Source organism: Poecile atricapillus, chromosome 3 (assembly GCF_030490865.1).
Source record: "Poecile atricapillus isolate bPoeAtr1 chromosome 3, bPoeAtr1.hap1, whole genome shotgun sequence".
Classification (NCBI taxonomy): Eukaryota; Metazoa; Chordata; class Aves; order Passeriformes; family Paridae; genus Poecile; species Poecile atricapillus.
The window spans coordinates 54,256,490-54,273,472 of record NC_081251.1 but is presented as its reverse complement, the minus strand read 5'-3'; the positions used below and the strand labels follow the sequence as shown (position 1 = coordinate 54,273,472).

At 41.6% G+C, this 16,983-nt stretch overlaps 1 protein-coding gene across 5 annotated transcripts in view; it reads left to right on the top strand.

Annotated features, from left to right (window-relative positions):
- The first annotated feature begins 1,129 nt into the window (after nt 1-1,129).
- The window catches only part of PTPRK (protein tyrosine phosphatase receptor type K), a 382,502-nt gene continuing 366,648 nt past the window's right edge, over nt 1,130-16,983 (top strand). For all 5 annotated transcript variants that reach the window (XM_058834980.1, XM_058834978.1, XM_058834979.1 and 2 more), the window contains exon 1: nt 1,130-1,669. In XM_058834980.1, the coding sequence (XP_058690963.1) occupies nt 1,558-1,669 (112 nt within the window). In that variant the 5' untranslated portion in view covers nt 1,130-1,557. The remainder of the gene's footprint in view (nt 1,670-16,983) is intronic.

The following is a 16,983-nucleotide window of genomic DNA, read 5'->3' as shown; positions in this document are numbered from 1 at the left end:
CAGGGTTTTCCAGGTGTAGAGTTTTTTCAGTGTTGGGTGTGTGTGAACTACGTGGTATTTTGTATAACACGTTGTGATTCACTGTTTTTTTTTGTTTTTTTTTTTTTTTTTTTGCTGTGGGAACCTGGGGACTTGTGGGGCTTAAAGGTAAACCTATCAATTGCCAGACAATGGCTGGAAAGGATTTTGAATCACAGCAAACCTTTGATGAACCTGGATTGAATTTCGAATTTGCAATAAAACCTGGAGTTTCCAGTGGTTTCAGGTTCAGTTGTAATCATTATACAACATCTCTAATTACAAGTTGCCATGCAAAAAATAAAATCTAATAAAAAATAAGTTAAAATCTAATTTGAGGAGATTATGTTTACTTAAACATAAATTCCAGCACTGGTGACTTTACCTGTTATTCCAAACGCTTTTTGGAGTTCTAAGCCCTGGGAGCGTAAGGACCTGCAGTGCTTTTAAAAACAGAGAACGAGGCCTATATTATAGGGCATACCTGGGGTTTGGATCAGGAGAGAGCATCCTTTGTCACAGCCCACGGGTGTCAAAGTCGCACAGCTGCACACAGACCTGTCTGAAAGGTCAGATAGTGATCACCCGTGGAAACGGTAGGATAATGGCAATACTGTTTATTACCATTCCAAATGAGAACAACGAGCCTTTACTGGCGTTAGGAGCCAGACAAGTGTTGCCAAAGAAAGCAAAAACACGAACCCTGACTCGAGGATACAGCCGGGCTGTTTGTTGCGCGCTGATAATGCCACGCTCGCCACTCGATCTATACGGCGTTTCCAAGAGCGGGATGAGCCAACAGATCCCAGCCGAGGCGTGGGGAGCTTCCCCCAAAACCAGCGCCCGAGACCCGCCGCCCCCGGCCGCGCTCCCTGCCCCGACCTCCCGCCCCTCCAGCTCAGCCGGCGCCCTCTCCCTTCCGCCCCTCTCCTCCTTCTCCTCCAGACGCGGCAGGTTCCCCTCGGGCGGGAGGCTGAGAGCGGGGGGCTCGCACAGCCGCCCGTAGCAGCTCCTGTGCCGTGCCGAGCCGAGCAGCGCCGTGCCGGAGAGGGCGGAGAAGAGCCGATCCGAGCTGTGCCGGGGGAAGCCGAGCCGCGCCGCGCCAGGGAAAGCCGATCCGAGGGAGCGGAGGCGATCCGGGCAGCGCCGATCCGAGCCGGTGCTGCCGCCGCGCCTGCAGCAGGAGGCGCTGCCGGGCGCCGCTGCGCCCGCGCCGGGCTGCGGGCCGGAGTCCCACATTCCCCGTGCCAAGTGCCGGGGAGCGGGGGTTGGACGTGCGCGCTCGGCTCCTCCCTCCCGCCCCACTCGCCCAGCAGCAAAGTAACTCCGGAGTACGAGGGGAATCGCTGCCGCCGCCGCCGCGCTCGTCGCGCCGTAGACGGCTGCCCCAGCGGGCGGCCCCGGGGCGAGCGGGCGCCCCTCGGCGCGGGGGTCTCCTGGCGAGGCGCCGCGGCGAGAGGGGCGGTCGAGGTGCGCTCCGCCCGCCGCCGCGGGCCGGGGCAGCACCGGCCTCTTTCAGAAACTTCTCCGCAAGTCGGCATGGGCAGGGGGGCCGGCGCCGCCGCCTCGCTGCCGCTGCTGGCGGCGCTCGCCCTGCTGGCCGGCCGCTCGCCCGCCCTGCTCGGGGCGGCCCGGGCCCAGCTCTCGGCAGGTGAGTTCTTGCTCGGCGCCCAGGTAAGGGCGGGCGGCGCAGCGGGGTCGCGCTGTGCCCCGGCTGCCTGCCGGGAAAGGGAGGGGAAGGAACGTGAGAAGGCTGGGAAGGGTCGCGCTGCTCCGGGACCCGGCTCCCGCCCCGAGGAGCGGCGGTGGGGGCTGCAGAGGGGCTGCCCCACACCCCCACTCCCTCCGCTCTGCGGAGCGCGGTGGGCGACCCACGCGTGTGCGCAGGCTGCCGGAGCGGGGCTCGCAGGGGCAGACAGAGCGTGGGCTTCGGGCACCTTACAAACTCCTCTTCCTCACCTCCTCCTCTTTCTTCCCCCCGGCCGGCCTCCCAGGTGTCGGCGGGGTTGGAGCTCTTGTCGCCCCTTTCCCCGCTCAAACTTTTCCCGGCGTTTCCCTGCCCCGCGCGGAGGGCGCAGCCCGGCCGCTCCCCTCGCCCCGGGGCGTGGGGCAGGGAAACACGAGCTGCCGCTGGCCACCGGGATCCCCCCTCCCCGCACTAAAAAAAGAGTGGTGGGTGAGAAACGGGAAGGAAAGCTCCGATAAGGTCGGCGTCCGTGTTGTGTGAAAGCCGCGAATTTCTCGCCCCTTCCTCCCTGGCCGCCGAATGCCGCGGGGTTTTGCGGAATGAAAGCCCGCGGGGCCGGGGGGTGGGAGCTGCGGCCGGCGCGGTGGAGAGTTGTTGGCCCCGGGGGAGCCTCGGGGCAGAGAGCCCGGCGCTGGAGCTGCCTCTCCGGGAAGAGGGCGCAGCATCTCCCGTGCTGTGCCGGGGCGATGCGGGGGGCACCGCGGACTCCTGTGCCGGACCAGCACCCCCAGCTGCTCCGCTGTAGTTTATGAAGCAGCCTTCGTTTGATTGGGGTGAAGCTTTATCATAAACGTGCTCTTACTGTTTGCGATGTGAAGTATTACGCCAAGGACTAACTGACTGGCTGAAATAGACTTAAGGCTATCGTGTTCCTTTCTTCCCTCCCCCCCTCGTTTGAATAGTACTTGCAGTTGCATCGGGTGCATCAGTTGGACAAGCGTTTGAGATCTTTATCCTACGATACTGATTTGAAAACTGCCCTTAATAAAAGTATCTGCACTCTTGGGACTTTAAAGGACCGATGTGTAGTCAGGGGGCTTTTCTTCTTTTCCTCCTGGTCCTCCTATAAATTAGTTTTTAATTGAGACATTTGAAATATCATCGATTAAGAAATATGTTGAAGCAGTGCTGGTCTGAGCAGATTACATCCATCCTCGTGTGTCTGACTTTGGTGTGTGTAATTTAATGTCTCTGTATCAGAATTGTAAACTTACGTAAGCACCTACGAGCCCTTTACCAGGGGAAGGAAAATGTACCATCTACACAGCTGGTATGTTGTAGGAACAGCTAAAATAAAATATTCCCAAGTGTAATATCTTTTCATTCAAAACCATAGTTAAGTCAGACTAGTGATTTTTGCTTTACTCCTAACTCATCAGACTAATGTTAACACCAGAGGTAACACTTACGTAAAGATTTTTTATAAGCTTTTTCACTGGTGTAAGGAGAGTAGGAAGTTCTGATAACTTACATGGTCTCTGTGGTATTTTATGCTGCAAATGTGGCATGCAGCCCATTTTGGAATTGCAAGTACAAGCAGTCAGGTTGGTACTGTGGGGTATGTGTTAGGTAAGTGGAAAAGAATGTTCAATATCCTTCTGACCAGAGTAGGTAAAGCTTGTCAAGGAGTTGAACAATTGTATCTAGGAAACACAAGATTTTTTTTTTTTGTTTTTTTTTTTTTTTTTGGTGTGTATAGCATGTCAGCAGATAAAGGCTTTAGTTTCTATTGCCAAGGATCAAGGATACTGATGTATTGCACCAGTCACAGGTTTGTTAATCAGAGACGCTCAGACTTTATTGAAGGTTTAGTGAAATAGAGTTGTTAGTAGCTGGTTCTGTCATTGTACTTAGTTTAAGGTATGGTTCTTGGGCTCTTATTAAATACATTTGATATCCACAGGTAGAGCTTTGCCCTACTGCATTTGATAAAACTGCCACAAACTTTGTTTCATTACTTAGTCTAAGCCAGTCTGTGTGCCTGTGTGCTCATGATTCTGTAGATGAAACTTCTTTATCCTGGTGTTAGTGGATGCACATGCAAAGGTTTGAGTTTGTAGGTCCCTCCTAGTGAGAGCCTTTCTGTAGCCTACAATGAGAAGTTTCTCTGGTGCACACTGGAGCATCTGTTTTATACCTAGGCATCTCTGTTGTTTAACGTGAATACCGTTTTGCAATCATCTTTCTTTCACTGCCTTCCACCATGTTTACCGTAATAAACCAGCCTGTGCTTTTCCAAGTTAAACTAAACCTAGCTAGTTCTCAGCTCCCTTTTTATTAATATTCTTCTTGTCTGAATTGCAAGAATTGAAAACTGTTAATTTTCCTTTGTCATTAATGAAGGTATTAAGTCAGTCTGGAACTTTCACAAATCTCTCTCGTTGTAATTTGATTTTTATTTCCTTTTTATGATGCTCTGTACTACCCCTGAGCATGAACGATAGCAAGATCCAGAATTCTTCATAAAATTCTTCATAAAACTTTGACATGTTTATTAAGGGTCTAATCAAATTACAGAGTATGAATTTTTTGAAAGTTGGCCTTCTTCAGGAACTGTGTGTGATAGTTTGCCGTCTGTTCTTCCTTCTAACATATTCTGTGAAAGCAAATGAGAAGGAGCTGCAGAAACTTAGGAAAAAGAACAAGATACATTTTGTAATTTGTTGCTGTCTTAGAAATTGTACTGTATATCTTTTCTGCCTCCTTCGCACATAATCGAGACATTGTATCTTTTGTTTTTCTCCCCAGATTTCAAATAAAAAAAAACCCAAGCAAACAAAACCCCAAGCAGCTTCTTTCTGCCCTCCTCCCCCCGCCCCCTTTCCTCCAACACAGCCCTAATCCGCAGTGTAATGTTTTCTGGTCTCTGTAGATTGTTTCTTTACACCGCTGCTTTCCATGACCCTTCAACTTGGGTGCGTGCCTGTCAGAATCTAGGCCAAAATGTTTTGGCAGTGTGTTCTCTGTTGAAGTCTAGCTATTCCTTATATAGCACCTCCTTTCATCTGCAACTCCTACAGTTCGATAAAGAACAAGTTCAGCTTGTTTTCACAACTCAATCACTTTAAACATTTCTTTTTTTTAATTTTTATTTTTAGCAATTTGCATATTTTCAAATTTGAAGGAAAAAAAGGAATATTTAAAAAAAATTTTTGAAGAATGCTGCTGGCTTGTCAACGAGCTGATAGAAATATGTATTGCACTGCCTCTGATGGTGTCTGTGCAAGTGTGTGGGGTTTTTAATTACTAAATAAAAGAGATGAGGATAAAAATTCTAGATACGTCAGCTTACCTGAAGTTATTTAACTGTGATATTCCAGACCTTAGGGATAGTTAAGCATAAAAAACACTGTATGTTTTATGGGTTCAAATAATTTATTAGAATAGTTATTCCTTAGATTTTTGCATGTGAAGTAGTTAGTGTCACAAATTAACATGCAAGTGTAAGTATGTTAATCTTTTTCCCTTCCCCTGATAAAATAGGTTTAGTCTGTGTGAGTGAATCTAACTCAGAAATTTGATACGATAAAGTTGAAGATATTATTTGTTTTATAGATTTTTTTCATTAAATATACCTTCAGAGAAATATATCTGAAAATTTTAACCAGCATATCTATTGTTTGTAATCATGTAGGAGAAGAAACTGAGAGCTCTTTGAAAATATTTTAAAATACTCTAAAGTAATTTAACTCAAATTAGCTCTTTGCTGCCAGAACAGCAAAAGATGCTCCAGTCATATTTTACCTAGAATGTACTACAATTTGCATATATGTGAGATATACAGGAGACACTTGTGCAGGTAGGCGTGCATGCACAAGAAACGTATCAGTAGCTTTTTTATTTCCTATCAAGCTGTTAAAATGTATTGACAAATTACACAGAAAATGAGTGAGATTAGAAGTGAAATTATTTTCCTGCTTTCATTGCCACCTTCTCAAATGTTTTCTTAACTTTTATATATTCAGCTCCTTCCATGGTACTGTGGGTTCACACATCACTTGTCTATTTGTATTTTCAGGTGCCATATTACACTTATACAGTGAATATAAATTTTCTAATTAGAACTTAACTGGTTCATGTGAAATTGAAAGTACCCAGAGCACAATGACCCCAAAGTCCCAGTTTGTCCCTTTTTGTCTGAGAATCACAGTACTCCTTGATTAGTGTGGTAGTGATACACACAGTGCACCTTAAAACAAGGAAGATGTCCTGCTCTTATTTAAGATCTACTTAGGATAATAAATAAAAGGTAAAAAATCCCAAGATTGGGAGTGAGGTAAGAAATCTGCATGTGATGAGGTGAGAGGTCCACCTAGTCCAGTATGCAGCCTCTGATGGTGGGTGCTGTGGGAGAGGGTTTTCTGGCAAGGTGAGTGATTTCCTCTAAGCATTGTCTGTCCACAGTAACAAAGTTCTGGTATTTTACACTGTAAGTGGACTATGTAACTGTGATTGTGCCTCACAACATTTTCAGCCTGTATTGCTTTTAGCATTTGCCTTACTTTGTGGTAAGGAATCTATAAGCTGTGTGGAAAAAGCTATGGTCCTTTGTTTTTTGAAATAGCCTCTTGTATTTCATATATCCTAGCTTTTGTATTAAAAGATGAATAATAATTTCTCCTATTTTATCTTCTTCATGCCACATGGGTTTTTTTCCCACTCTATCTGAACCTTTCCTTTGCTAGTTAGAAAAGTCCAGTTGTAGCCACCTTCTGTGAAGCTACCATTCCATATCTTCTTTTTATCCTTTATCAGCCTTCTCTTTCTGTTCCAGTTCTACATTGCTCAGAGCATCCATGAGATAGCTGCCTGATGGATTTATATAGCACTTAATAATGATTTCTGTTCTGTTCCCTATCTGTAGTGTGATCATTCTTGTCATTTGCTTGGCTTTTTTGACCATTTGTCTCACTTCTGGTTGTGAGCTGACACTTTTATGGAACTATTTCATTACTGAAGAGCTGAGGTATTGCATTAAATGATGGTCTGTGGGGTGGCTGTGCCAGTGGACAGTAGGACTCTTGGGAAGGAGAGAGTTTTTAACCAGCCCTTTTGGAGGAAGGGGAGGTTTTGAGCAAGGCTCTTGAAGGACCTGTGACCTCATGTTGAATGTTTAGGAGAGTTTAATGCTTGTCACCGTGGTTTGCCTTTTTCTCTTTCTTGATATGCTCTTGTTAATACAAGTGAGTTTAAAAGAGTTTATCCTCTAACATGTATAAACTGGCAGTATCTAGATTAACATGCAGAGAGATCTGCAGCATTGCTTCTTGCTCTCGAGCCTTTAAGATGTCTTTGTATGATCTCTACCTGGTAGTCCTCCAGATCATCTCACCTCTCAGGAGCTGGTATGTGACTGAGTGTTGGCAACTGTTTTGGTGAAATCTCTACTCTTCCTTTTGCAACACAGATCCTGTTGAATGTGTAATAGGAAGCTTCCAAAAAATTATTTCAGTTCTGCTGGCTGAGTCAATTAGGACATACCTTGTGTTTTCAGGTATTGATGGAATCCCATCTGTCATAGCTTATCATTGTCATGAAAAGATGCCTTTGTAGTGCTGCTGCTAGAAGTGTGCGCTCTGATTTGGAGCTTCATTTGCAATCTGCCTATGCTATTAAGCTAATTTAAATTGCTGGTGCCACAGAGGGGGACATTTCTATCACTTGAGTGGCTCTCGGGTCTTGGGCTGTGCTAGGTCTGGCCACCAAGTGACCTGTGGGTGAGCTGCTTTAGATTTATGTGAATCTCCCTGAAGGGAAGAAGGGGCTTGGGATTAGTTTCCTATTAGCTCACTGGCAGATGTGCAGCCACCTAAACTTGACATGAGGGAGGATGAGGAGGCTCAGTTTGACGGCTGTGATCGCAGTGCAGCTCATGTGAGGCAAACCTGGCACTAGTTTGAGTCACACTGGATCCGTGCTCTGCTCACCATGCCAGCACTTCATCCACCCAAGGAAGTACAAAGAGCAAGCAGGAGGACATGAATTGAGGTGGGAAGAAAGGTACTTGCTCTGGAGCTGGAGGGATTAGACTGCGTGAAGGTGTTTGAGGCTGCGTTCTGGTTGACTGCATGCCGGCTGATGACAGTGTTATGCTAGTGTTTCTGACATGCAGCTTTGAGTAAACTGGGTTTAAATGTGTTCTTTTGCTATAATAGATAGCTAAAGCATTTTTGGTATAATTGTATAAACAAGGAGTGGCCTATTCATAGCACTTAGCAGAGAGCAATTGTGATGTCAAGCAATAGAGGACTTGGTGGAGGTGACACCTACATACAAGGCTAGAATTAGAGGATGTTGTGACACCTAGTTTGGGGCACAGCAGGAACTGGTTTAAAGCAGGTTTCTACATTTTCACATCCTTCTGTGCATGATTTCTCCTTGACCATCCTCTGGGGTTTTTAAATAGGATTGTTCATGAGACATGAATATGGGTTGAAGGGGAAAAATGGCCATGGCTTCTAAAGGCCAGAATGAGCCAGCTGGGCAGCAGCAAATGGCACTGGTGACAATTCTGTATCATTTGGCTGAGCATAAAATCCTTCTATATGTAATTTTGTAGGTCAGAAAGGTCACTACCTTGTGCTGCTTCCTGGTAAGCCTTGACTACAGGTGGCTTTAAAGCAGTTGTTTAAAACTATGCAAACTACCCAGCTACAGTCGCCTATAGTGCATGCCTACTTAGTAGTTTCCAGTCACTTAGTCTGCTCTAACTAGGAAGCCATGTAGTTGAAAGCTGTGTTTGCATTTTCAGTAAAAGATTTGAGGGATTTAATTTCTTGAGGATTGGTGATGTGAAAAAAATAAATTCTTTGTCCAGTACTAAGGTAATATGAGGTTATTTTTGTTAGCTAGTGTATGAAATATTGGACTTTTCAGTTTGTCAGAAATTCATTTACTTCTGTTGCCACTTACTGAAAATATGTGATTATGTTTATTAATTGAATAGCAAAAGAAGCCATTTCTCAACCACTATGTCATGAAATTAATTCTACTACTTATGAGACACTGTTGAATACTTTAAGCCCAAGTTCTGTTGCAATTAAGTTATGGTATGTTCATTCTAGTTACTACACACTGGTTGCTCAATTTATTTTGAGGTGGAGTTGTATGTTTTCTTTTGTGTGTAAACACTTGCTCCGTAACAGTAAAAATGACTGATGAATATTAACCAGAAGAGAAAAATACTATGAAGAATAATTGTGGCTGTAGTTCAAATGGATTCAAAACTGCTCAGATTTAAATTTTTCACTGGATAACTGACTTCTTTAACTATTTTTTGTATTACTATTTCTAATTAGAGGTTGTGTTTCTTTGTAAGTCCTATAGTGTGGTTTATGATATTTGCTGGTTTTAAATTATTTATGGTTTTAAGTAAAAAAGAAAAGTATTGAAGCACTGAAATTTTAGACTGCTTTTGTCTTCTTTACTATGGTGAAAAATTAAAATTACAAGACCTGGCAGAGAGTTGTCCTGTTGCTATTAATTAGAAGAATGCTCTGATTTTATATTTTGACACTCCATTATATCTGTATCATATTTCTGTGGTATTAGGCTTGAGTAAGATCAAAATAGTATCAGTTGTCTTGGTTCTCCACTGTCATCTTATTTGCCTGTTCTTTGTAAATGTGAAAGCACTTATCAGCCATGCTGAAGAAATGTGACTGAATTCATGACTAGATAAGTTGTCAGTGTTGACTGCCATCACTATTTGAAATACTTTAAAGGGATGATTTCTTATAAAAATACCAAAGGCAGTTTTGTATTTTGTTCAACTTCTGATTCCTTAGAAGAAATGCATTTTTACAATTGTAGAATATACTTTTTTCAGGTATCTGTCCAATTAGTGTCCTTGAGTCCGAGTACTGTATGCATTTTAAGTAGATAGTACATACAAAACCTTGTTGTGTTAACTTTAGTGCTATTTGTCATAAGTTTTCCAGAGAGGATGATGGTGTTGATTTAAAAATAATGTTAAATAAACAAAAAGCCCCAGTCCAGTCTCAAAATTACCAGTCAGTCCCATAATCCCTTCCCCCATACCTGAAGAAAGAGGTGGATTGTCATTTTCCCCACTGTTCTCACAGTCCTTGTCCCTGCGGCAGTGCATCCGCCTCCCACCTCCCTCATCCCATGTATCTTTAATCTTCAACACCCATTTTCAACAGCCCCCTCCCTCCCTCCCTCCCCTTTCTTTAATCTCCTTGGCTCTCCTTGGTTTTTTTGGGAAGAGTTTAATATTAGAGTTTCATGCCATCAGTGAAGGCAGATAAGGTAGATGAGATTCCTTACTCAGAATGGTTAAGTATAAACAGTATAAATAAATAGTTGAGTATAAATATCACTTTTCATGAAGGTTTTGTGTGCCCCTTTGCTTAACTGGTTAAGCTGTATCTGTCTTTGTTGATGTGACAATGTTGTTTGGTGCATTCCATGTTCACTTTTCAGGCTAGCAAATTTAAGTAAACTTAGCACTGTTAAAGAGGCTTTCCACTCTTGCAGAGCAGAAGTATAATAAAATGATCTTTTCAGTCTTAGTCAATTCAGAAAAGCCAAACATTCTTTTTGCATCTAGTTTTTACCAGCAATCAGTCCTGACTCAATTTGTGAATATATTAGAAATTGCAAACTCATTCCACAGGCTTGCCAGCTCCTCAGCATATGAATACTTTGTGTGTGTGGTCTTGTTTAGTGCAAAAGGTCTATTTATATTAAGTTTTTTTCATTTGTAAATCTCTGCGGGGTTGGCTTTTCTTTCTTGTTACCTTTCCTTTCAGATAGCATGACAAGCTATTCACAACCCCCACCACAAACAAAAACCTGCATGTCCTTGCTCTACTTAGAAGAATGTAAGTAGATATGTAAGGCGTTTTCCAGGTGAGACCAAAACCCTTAGCATGTAATGATTTGGATTTCTGAATCAGTTGAAATGAAGCTTGGTAATGAAAGGGATTATAATTTTCCTGGTAGAGGTAGGCTAAATAGATGGGTGTAATGTCACAGCATGTCAAGATTTAAAGGTGGGGTTTTTTTCTGACTGAGGTGGCTGAAACCTGGAAGTGAGAAGTTGTTAATCAAATTGTTTTTTGTTTTAACTTTTAATATTTTTTAACCACTTCTGTTAGTAGTTACTTTACTTTATATGCTGTTATTAGCCACTGTGGTTGATTTTTTTCTTTGATAAAGTTAGTTTAATGGTTTAATACTTTGATTCTTCTTACCTAAGTGGGGAAGATGTTGCATTCCTAGGTGGTGTGTTATTCCCAGTAGTTTTTTCCTCCTCCCTCTTTTTTTTTTCCCTTTCTTTTTCCTTTCATTTGAAATGCCTGTATGCTGATTTGGTTAAGTGCTGTAGGGTAGGTTCATGGCTCCTTCTGAGTCATGTTGAAGGCATGAAGTGCTTCCAGGTCTGCAGTTCTTTCCAGGGATGAGCAAGTTCCTGGCCAGTTTGTGTATCCTGTTGTCTGCACAGCAGCAGTTAACTACCAGACTCAGTTTATAGGTTGTTTTAAAGGCATTGAAATGGATATACTAAACAGCTTTTTTGGGGGTGGTGGTTGTTCCCTCTGGCTCACTTATCTGTATTTTTTGGGTTTATACTCCAAATGCTCAATCCTTCTGGTGATTTATTGGTGTTTCTGTCAAATGTTGAACAAAGAGTTGAGTTAAATGACCAGCATTTTGGAAGGGTAAGATTATGCTCTCGTTTAGAGAGACTGAACAGATGTTCTTTATGAGCATCAGAAGAGGGGAGTCTGTACATTACTTTCAGGTTGACAGAAACCATGTATTTTAAAATCCTTGGTCTGAGCTTTATGGGCTATGTGATGAGGCTGTGAACCTGAAAGAGTAGCATTTGTGATTAATAATGACATTTGCAGACCCTAGGAATACTGGAGTAATCTGTTGGATTGCTTTGCTTGCTTAGTGATAGTATCCAGATGCTAAGCATAAACATCGCTTTCTGTTTGCTTAAGCATGGAAAAGGGAATGAAAACAAGTACTAGATAATTTGAGTTTCTGGGAAATAATTTTGGCCATCCATCTCTTTAAACAGCTATTAAGTAAAAAGCAGCCTTAAGTAATTAATGGGCCAGTCTTTTACTCTATGATGAAGTTGAAAGAATTAGAAAAATTACCTTTTAGTGGAAGTGAATATGTGATTAAAAAACAACAAAAAAACCTCCCACTGCACTTGGATGCAAGGCATTTATATTGTGAACCTAAACAAAAAAACCCCTCAGCATTAGCAAGTGGAAGCAAAAGCCAAAGAAAATGCTCAAATTTAATAAGTTTGTATATGAGGCAGTCCTCAGAGGACACAAGAACAAGTGAATGAAGTTGGTAAATATTTATTTATTTCCCTAATAAAAGATCAATTTTATTCACTTTTGAAGTGCACAGCAGTACTGATGTTGATTACCTAATAGACCGTTTGTTAAGTTCTTACCAAGTGCTGTTTCCTGGGCACTGCTTGTGTAGTGCTTGCAACAAAGCTTTAGTGGAAAGTAGTTTTTGAGAATTTCTTGCCTTGAATAGTACTTTAAAAAAGGGAAAACAACATAATCTTACTTTGATTTGTGAAGTACAGGGGAGGCACTACTCCTTTGTCCTTAGAGGAAAAGCAGCTGCTTTCATATTTGTTGGGGGACAAAATAAAGTACTGGAGTCACAATTTTGTACTAAATAAGTCCTTAAACCATAAATATGCCAAGCCCACTTACATGTTCTTCCACATCAGTTACTCTCCTGTGGTTCAGGATTGAGTCCTGTGATGGTGGCAGCATTTCAGCTGTGTAAACAAGCAAATATGAAGTAGAAAGTGTAAAATTAAGAAGGGGAAAAAGGGATCTGTGAATCCATTGCAGAAATCTTGAATTTAATGAGTTTCTTCCGCACTGTGCCATGAATGAGGAGGATGCCTTTTTTCCTCTATAAGGCACCAAATGTGGACTGAGAATCAAAGGAAGATAAACCCATCCTTGTTGCTGCTCTTCAGCTTTTGGTACTTTAGGAATAACTCATATTTTATCATCATCTTGTTACACTGACAGGTTTGTGGGCAGTAATACGTAAAATTCTAAACAACTCTGTTCATGCTGTATGTTGAGTGTATTGCCAGGTGAAAGAGGTCAGAAAAACAAAACAGCCTACTTGCCTGTGGGATGAATACCTTCTGAGTTAAGACTTGAGTTATGGGTAGGCAGGCGGTTTTGGTGACTTTCTTGATAATTTTCCAGTTTCTTCCATGTGTCTGCTTAGCTTTTGCTTTATTGGTGTGGGGTTTTTTAAACTCCCAGATCAGGCTACCTTTATCTTCCTGTTTACTATATTAAAAAGACCCAAGAAGGAATCCAGGTAAAACTGGTTTCTTTTTATTTCCTAATCCTTTTTGAGGCATTCTGCATCCAAGATGACTGTGTATTGTTTATCATAGTACTCTTCCTGTCCTTCTTTTATATTCTCTTATCTGTTTACTATATCTCAACTACAGTAATTAAGCATCTGAATAAATTTGCATTTCTTTGGCTAAGTATTAAGAAAGAGCAGGCAGTATGTGGTCTCAGTATTTAAGCAAAATGGGTCCTTCTTATATAAAAGATTACTTTGGCTATGTTTAGGCCCAGAGAAGTTGCTATTTTCTTACACTTTTGCAGTTCAGAGCACAACTTAGAAAAAGAGTGGGATTGAACCTCAAGGATTTCTGTAATCTGTCAGGGGAAAAAGTAGAGAAACATTAGGAACATTAGAGTTGCACATATTAAAAACTTTTCTCTAAATAAGTTGTAATTAAGAGGATTTGCCTTTAGCAGTATAAAAGATAAACTACCAATGATTATATCTTATATGTAAATGTTCAGTAATTGATATATAGCTCATAAATGGACCCAGTGGCTGTTTGATGAATGTGTTTATACATGGTAAAATATATAAATACATCTAGGTCCCTGGAGTATTTTTGGTTTCTTTCATATATGATTGATCAGTTTACCTATGATACGGACTAGTTTGCTCTCAGACACAATTTACAGATTCTGGCATGATGAAATGTTATAATAGCAGGAGATAAAATGCATGGGCAAAGAAGATATTCTTAATGGGGGACTGTAATCAGTGTTTGAACACAGGCTAATGGATTGCAGAAGATAGCAGCCTAACAGACAGCAATAAAGACCATGTATGACACTTGTAGGCACCGTATTTTGCTTTTGGAATCTTATGAGCTGCTACAGAAAGAAGTTAGAAGGATCTTGCCAATTTTATCTGTGACACTAGTACCTGTCAGGGCAATTCTGTTTTGCTGTGTCTTAGACATAGTATGACCGTGTCTGCATTGACAAGCAATTTAGTGCAATAGATGCTGTTTGCTGAATTGAAGCATTACAGAGAATGCTTCAATTACAGAGACACTTGGAACCATTGCATGCAGTGTACCCAGGCAGGGTTACCTCAGATCTCATGATCTTCTCCTGTAGGCTCATTTTTGCTGGTGTCTTGGGTTCCTAAGGATCTCATGGTACATAGTCCACTAACTTTGAATCAAGCTTCCCCAAGAACCGTTGGAGCATTTCAGATGTGGAGCTTCTGGTGCGCTCATCTCTGACTCTGATGGTGAAGTTAACATGTACAATAACTGTGCTGAGAAACAAATTAATGGTAAATGAAGCAATCGAGGCATTTATTTTTCTTCTCTTTTGAATGAAACTCCCAACACAGGTACAACTTATTAAAAAAAAAAAAAAAGGAGGACACTAGACAGGCTCCCTGCTAGGGAGTATATAAAAATCAGTGGGACAAAAAATTGAAGAGGAACATGCTCTGAAAAAGTAGCAAAATTTTTGAAATTGTGTCTCTTGCCCTTTTCATAAATATGCCTCTCTGTTATGGTTTTAACTGTTTGGATAGTAGGTTTTTCAAATAAGAGATGAAGATGATGATGATGATGTGTTAATTTAGTGATGAATGTTTTCAAGTCTGAGACTAACCAGCCAGGGAAAACTGAAAGCATGTTTAGATAGTGAAATTAAATACTGTATTCAGACAATGAATGATTGTTGAATTGTTAATGTTCCCACCAATTAAATTTGGTGGGAAGAGCAAAGATTGGTCTCAAAATGTTTGAGGCAGATATCATGCAAGCTAAAGAATTCTGGTTCTGTTTTCCTCTCTGAGACTATGTTGCCCATTAGGATACTCATATTTGATAGACCTGAAATACTTTAGCCTCATGATGTTCCTGTGATTTCTGTTGTAGTACACCCCTCATTTAGGACAGAGACTTGACTGTCAATTGGAGCGTGTACAATAAGGCATTATGCTTTAATTTCTTGTGTTCTGACTTATATCCTAGTTTGTTACCAAGGTGTGGGGTTATCCCATCCTGCAGCAGGTAAGTGAAATTTTTTAAGAAGCAAGGCTCCCCACTGGGAGAACTAGTCCTTAACAAGGCAAGCATTGTCAGTGTGTTTGCAGGTAACATTGATGGTAATAACACCTGTTCGTAATGACACCAATAACGCAAGTAACACCTGTAATGATTTTGAGGAAATGGTTAGTAAAAGGAACCAAACTGGTAATTTTTCCTGTGAAAACCTCTGAAAAGAGGTAGGGGAGGGAGAGAGAAGGCTTGTTGACAAAAACAAAGTAGAATATACTAAACTTGGAAATGGAATGTAAATCATAGGAAATTAGAGTTAAAATAAGAATTGGTCAGAAGGGGGGAAGCTGCGTGCTAAGGCTAGCTGAGATGCCTGCCCCTATAGAGTTTAATATCTCACTATGTGTGAAGAGTGTGACCTGGAAATGAGAATAAAGTAGGAATTGACCAAAACCAGGAGATGAGCCATTGCACCTTCCTGGAGGTGTCCACCCCCATGGAGATTAATACCACACAGACTAAGGAAAATGTAATTTGCAAAGAAGATAAACATACATTCTCCATATCAAGGAGATTATTTTACAGGACTTCGATAGGAAGTTGCCTTGACTTTCTATCAGTCTTGGGCTCTGTTGTCAAATTCTTCCAAGGCCATTTGAACACTTTACTTTAGCAGACTTAGCAACAAAACTACTACTGAATGTTTTATTAATGTTGCAAAGCATATTGTGGCAAGTTCACTCTTCTCATATTTAATCTTCTTCCTTACCTGGTAGCTAATAAGCAGATCAGATTTCTGATTAAGCAATGGGAGACTGATGTCATTATTGACATATGAGACAGGTTTTTCCCTGCCTGTTAGTGCAACAGCTCCCAAAAGCACTGAGTTTGAGATGAGATTGCCCTTTAGAAGGAGGGAAGTGCAAACTTTTCATAGTTTATCTGTTAGAAAATGGTGGAATATGTTTTTTTTATTTAACAGTTCAGTTAAATACATTATTTAACACTTCAGTTGCCCCCCTTTTTTGAATTCTCCTAGTGACTGTTTTCACAGAAGTCAGGGAAATGTAAGTACATAAAACAAGTAATCTCAAAATAAAAATCCAGATGAGATATATTTGGTTGCACACTGGGTGCAATGATGAAGAAAATTTTCAAATCTTCACCTGCATTCCCAGGTTTTAGCATCACATCTTTCAGGCATATACATTTGCTATGACTAGAAGTCATATGGATGTCAGCTATCAAAGGTGTGTGTGTTTCACCAGGTACCCACAAGAAAAGCAAAATTGTAATTCATATTTTAGTAACAATACCTACACTACCACTTATTTCTGTCTTTCCATTTTCAGTGCCAGTTTTGTAATGGGGGTGACCAGTGCCCCTGGTTCTGTTGGGGGCTCTCTGTTGTTGAAATGGCACAATTTCCAGAGTGAGTTGTGATGTCTCTTTCTTCTGCTGTGGTAATCAGGACACATTCTGCAAGCCAGAATAGTTTTGGATTGATAATTGAATTTTGAATGGATTTGTGAAGTGCATCTGGACCAAGAACACAAACGCATGGGTCAATCTTGGCAGCCAAGAAAACCTGTGGGTGCAGGCTGGGTAGTGGCTAGGTGATGCCCTGCATCAAAGGGATTTATGGTTGATAACTGGCTGGGTATGCATGCGGGGTTTTTTGGTTGCTGTTTTTGTTTGTTTGTTTTAATTTGGTTTTTTCCTTCTGTGGGACTTTTAGTTAATTTTTTATTTTTCTGAGCAAAGTGAATGGCATACTGGACTGTGCTGAGAGGATTGTAGCCAGCAGATTGTAGCAAGCTGCTGTCCCCCACTACTCAGTGCT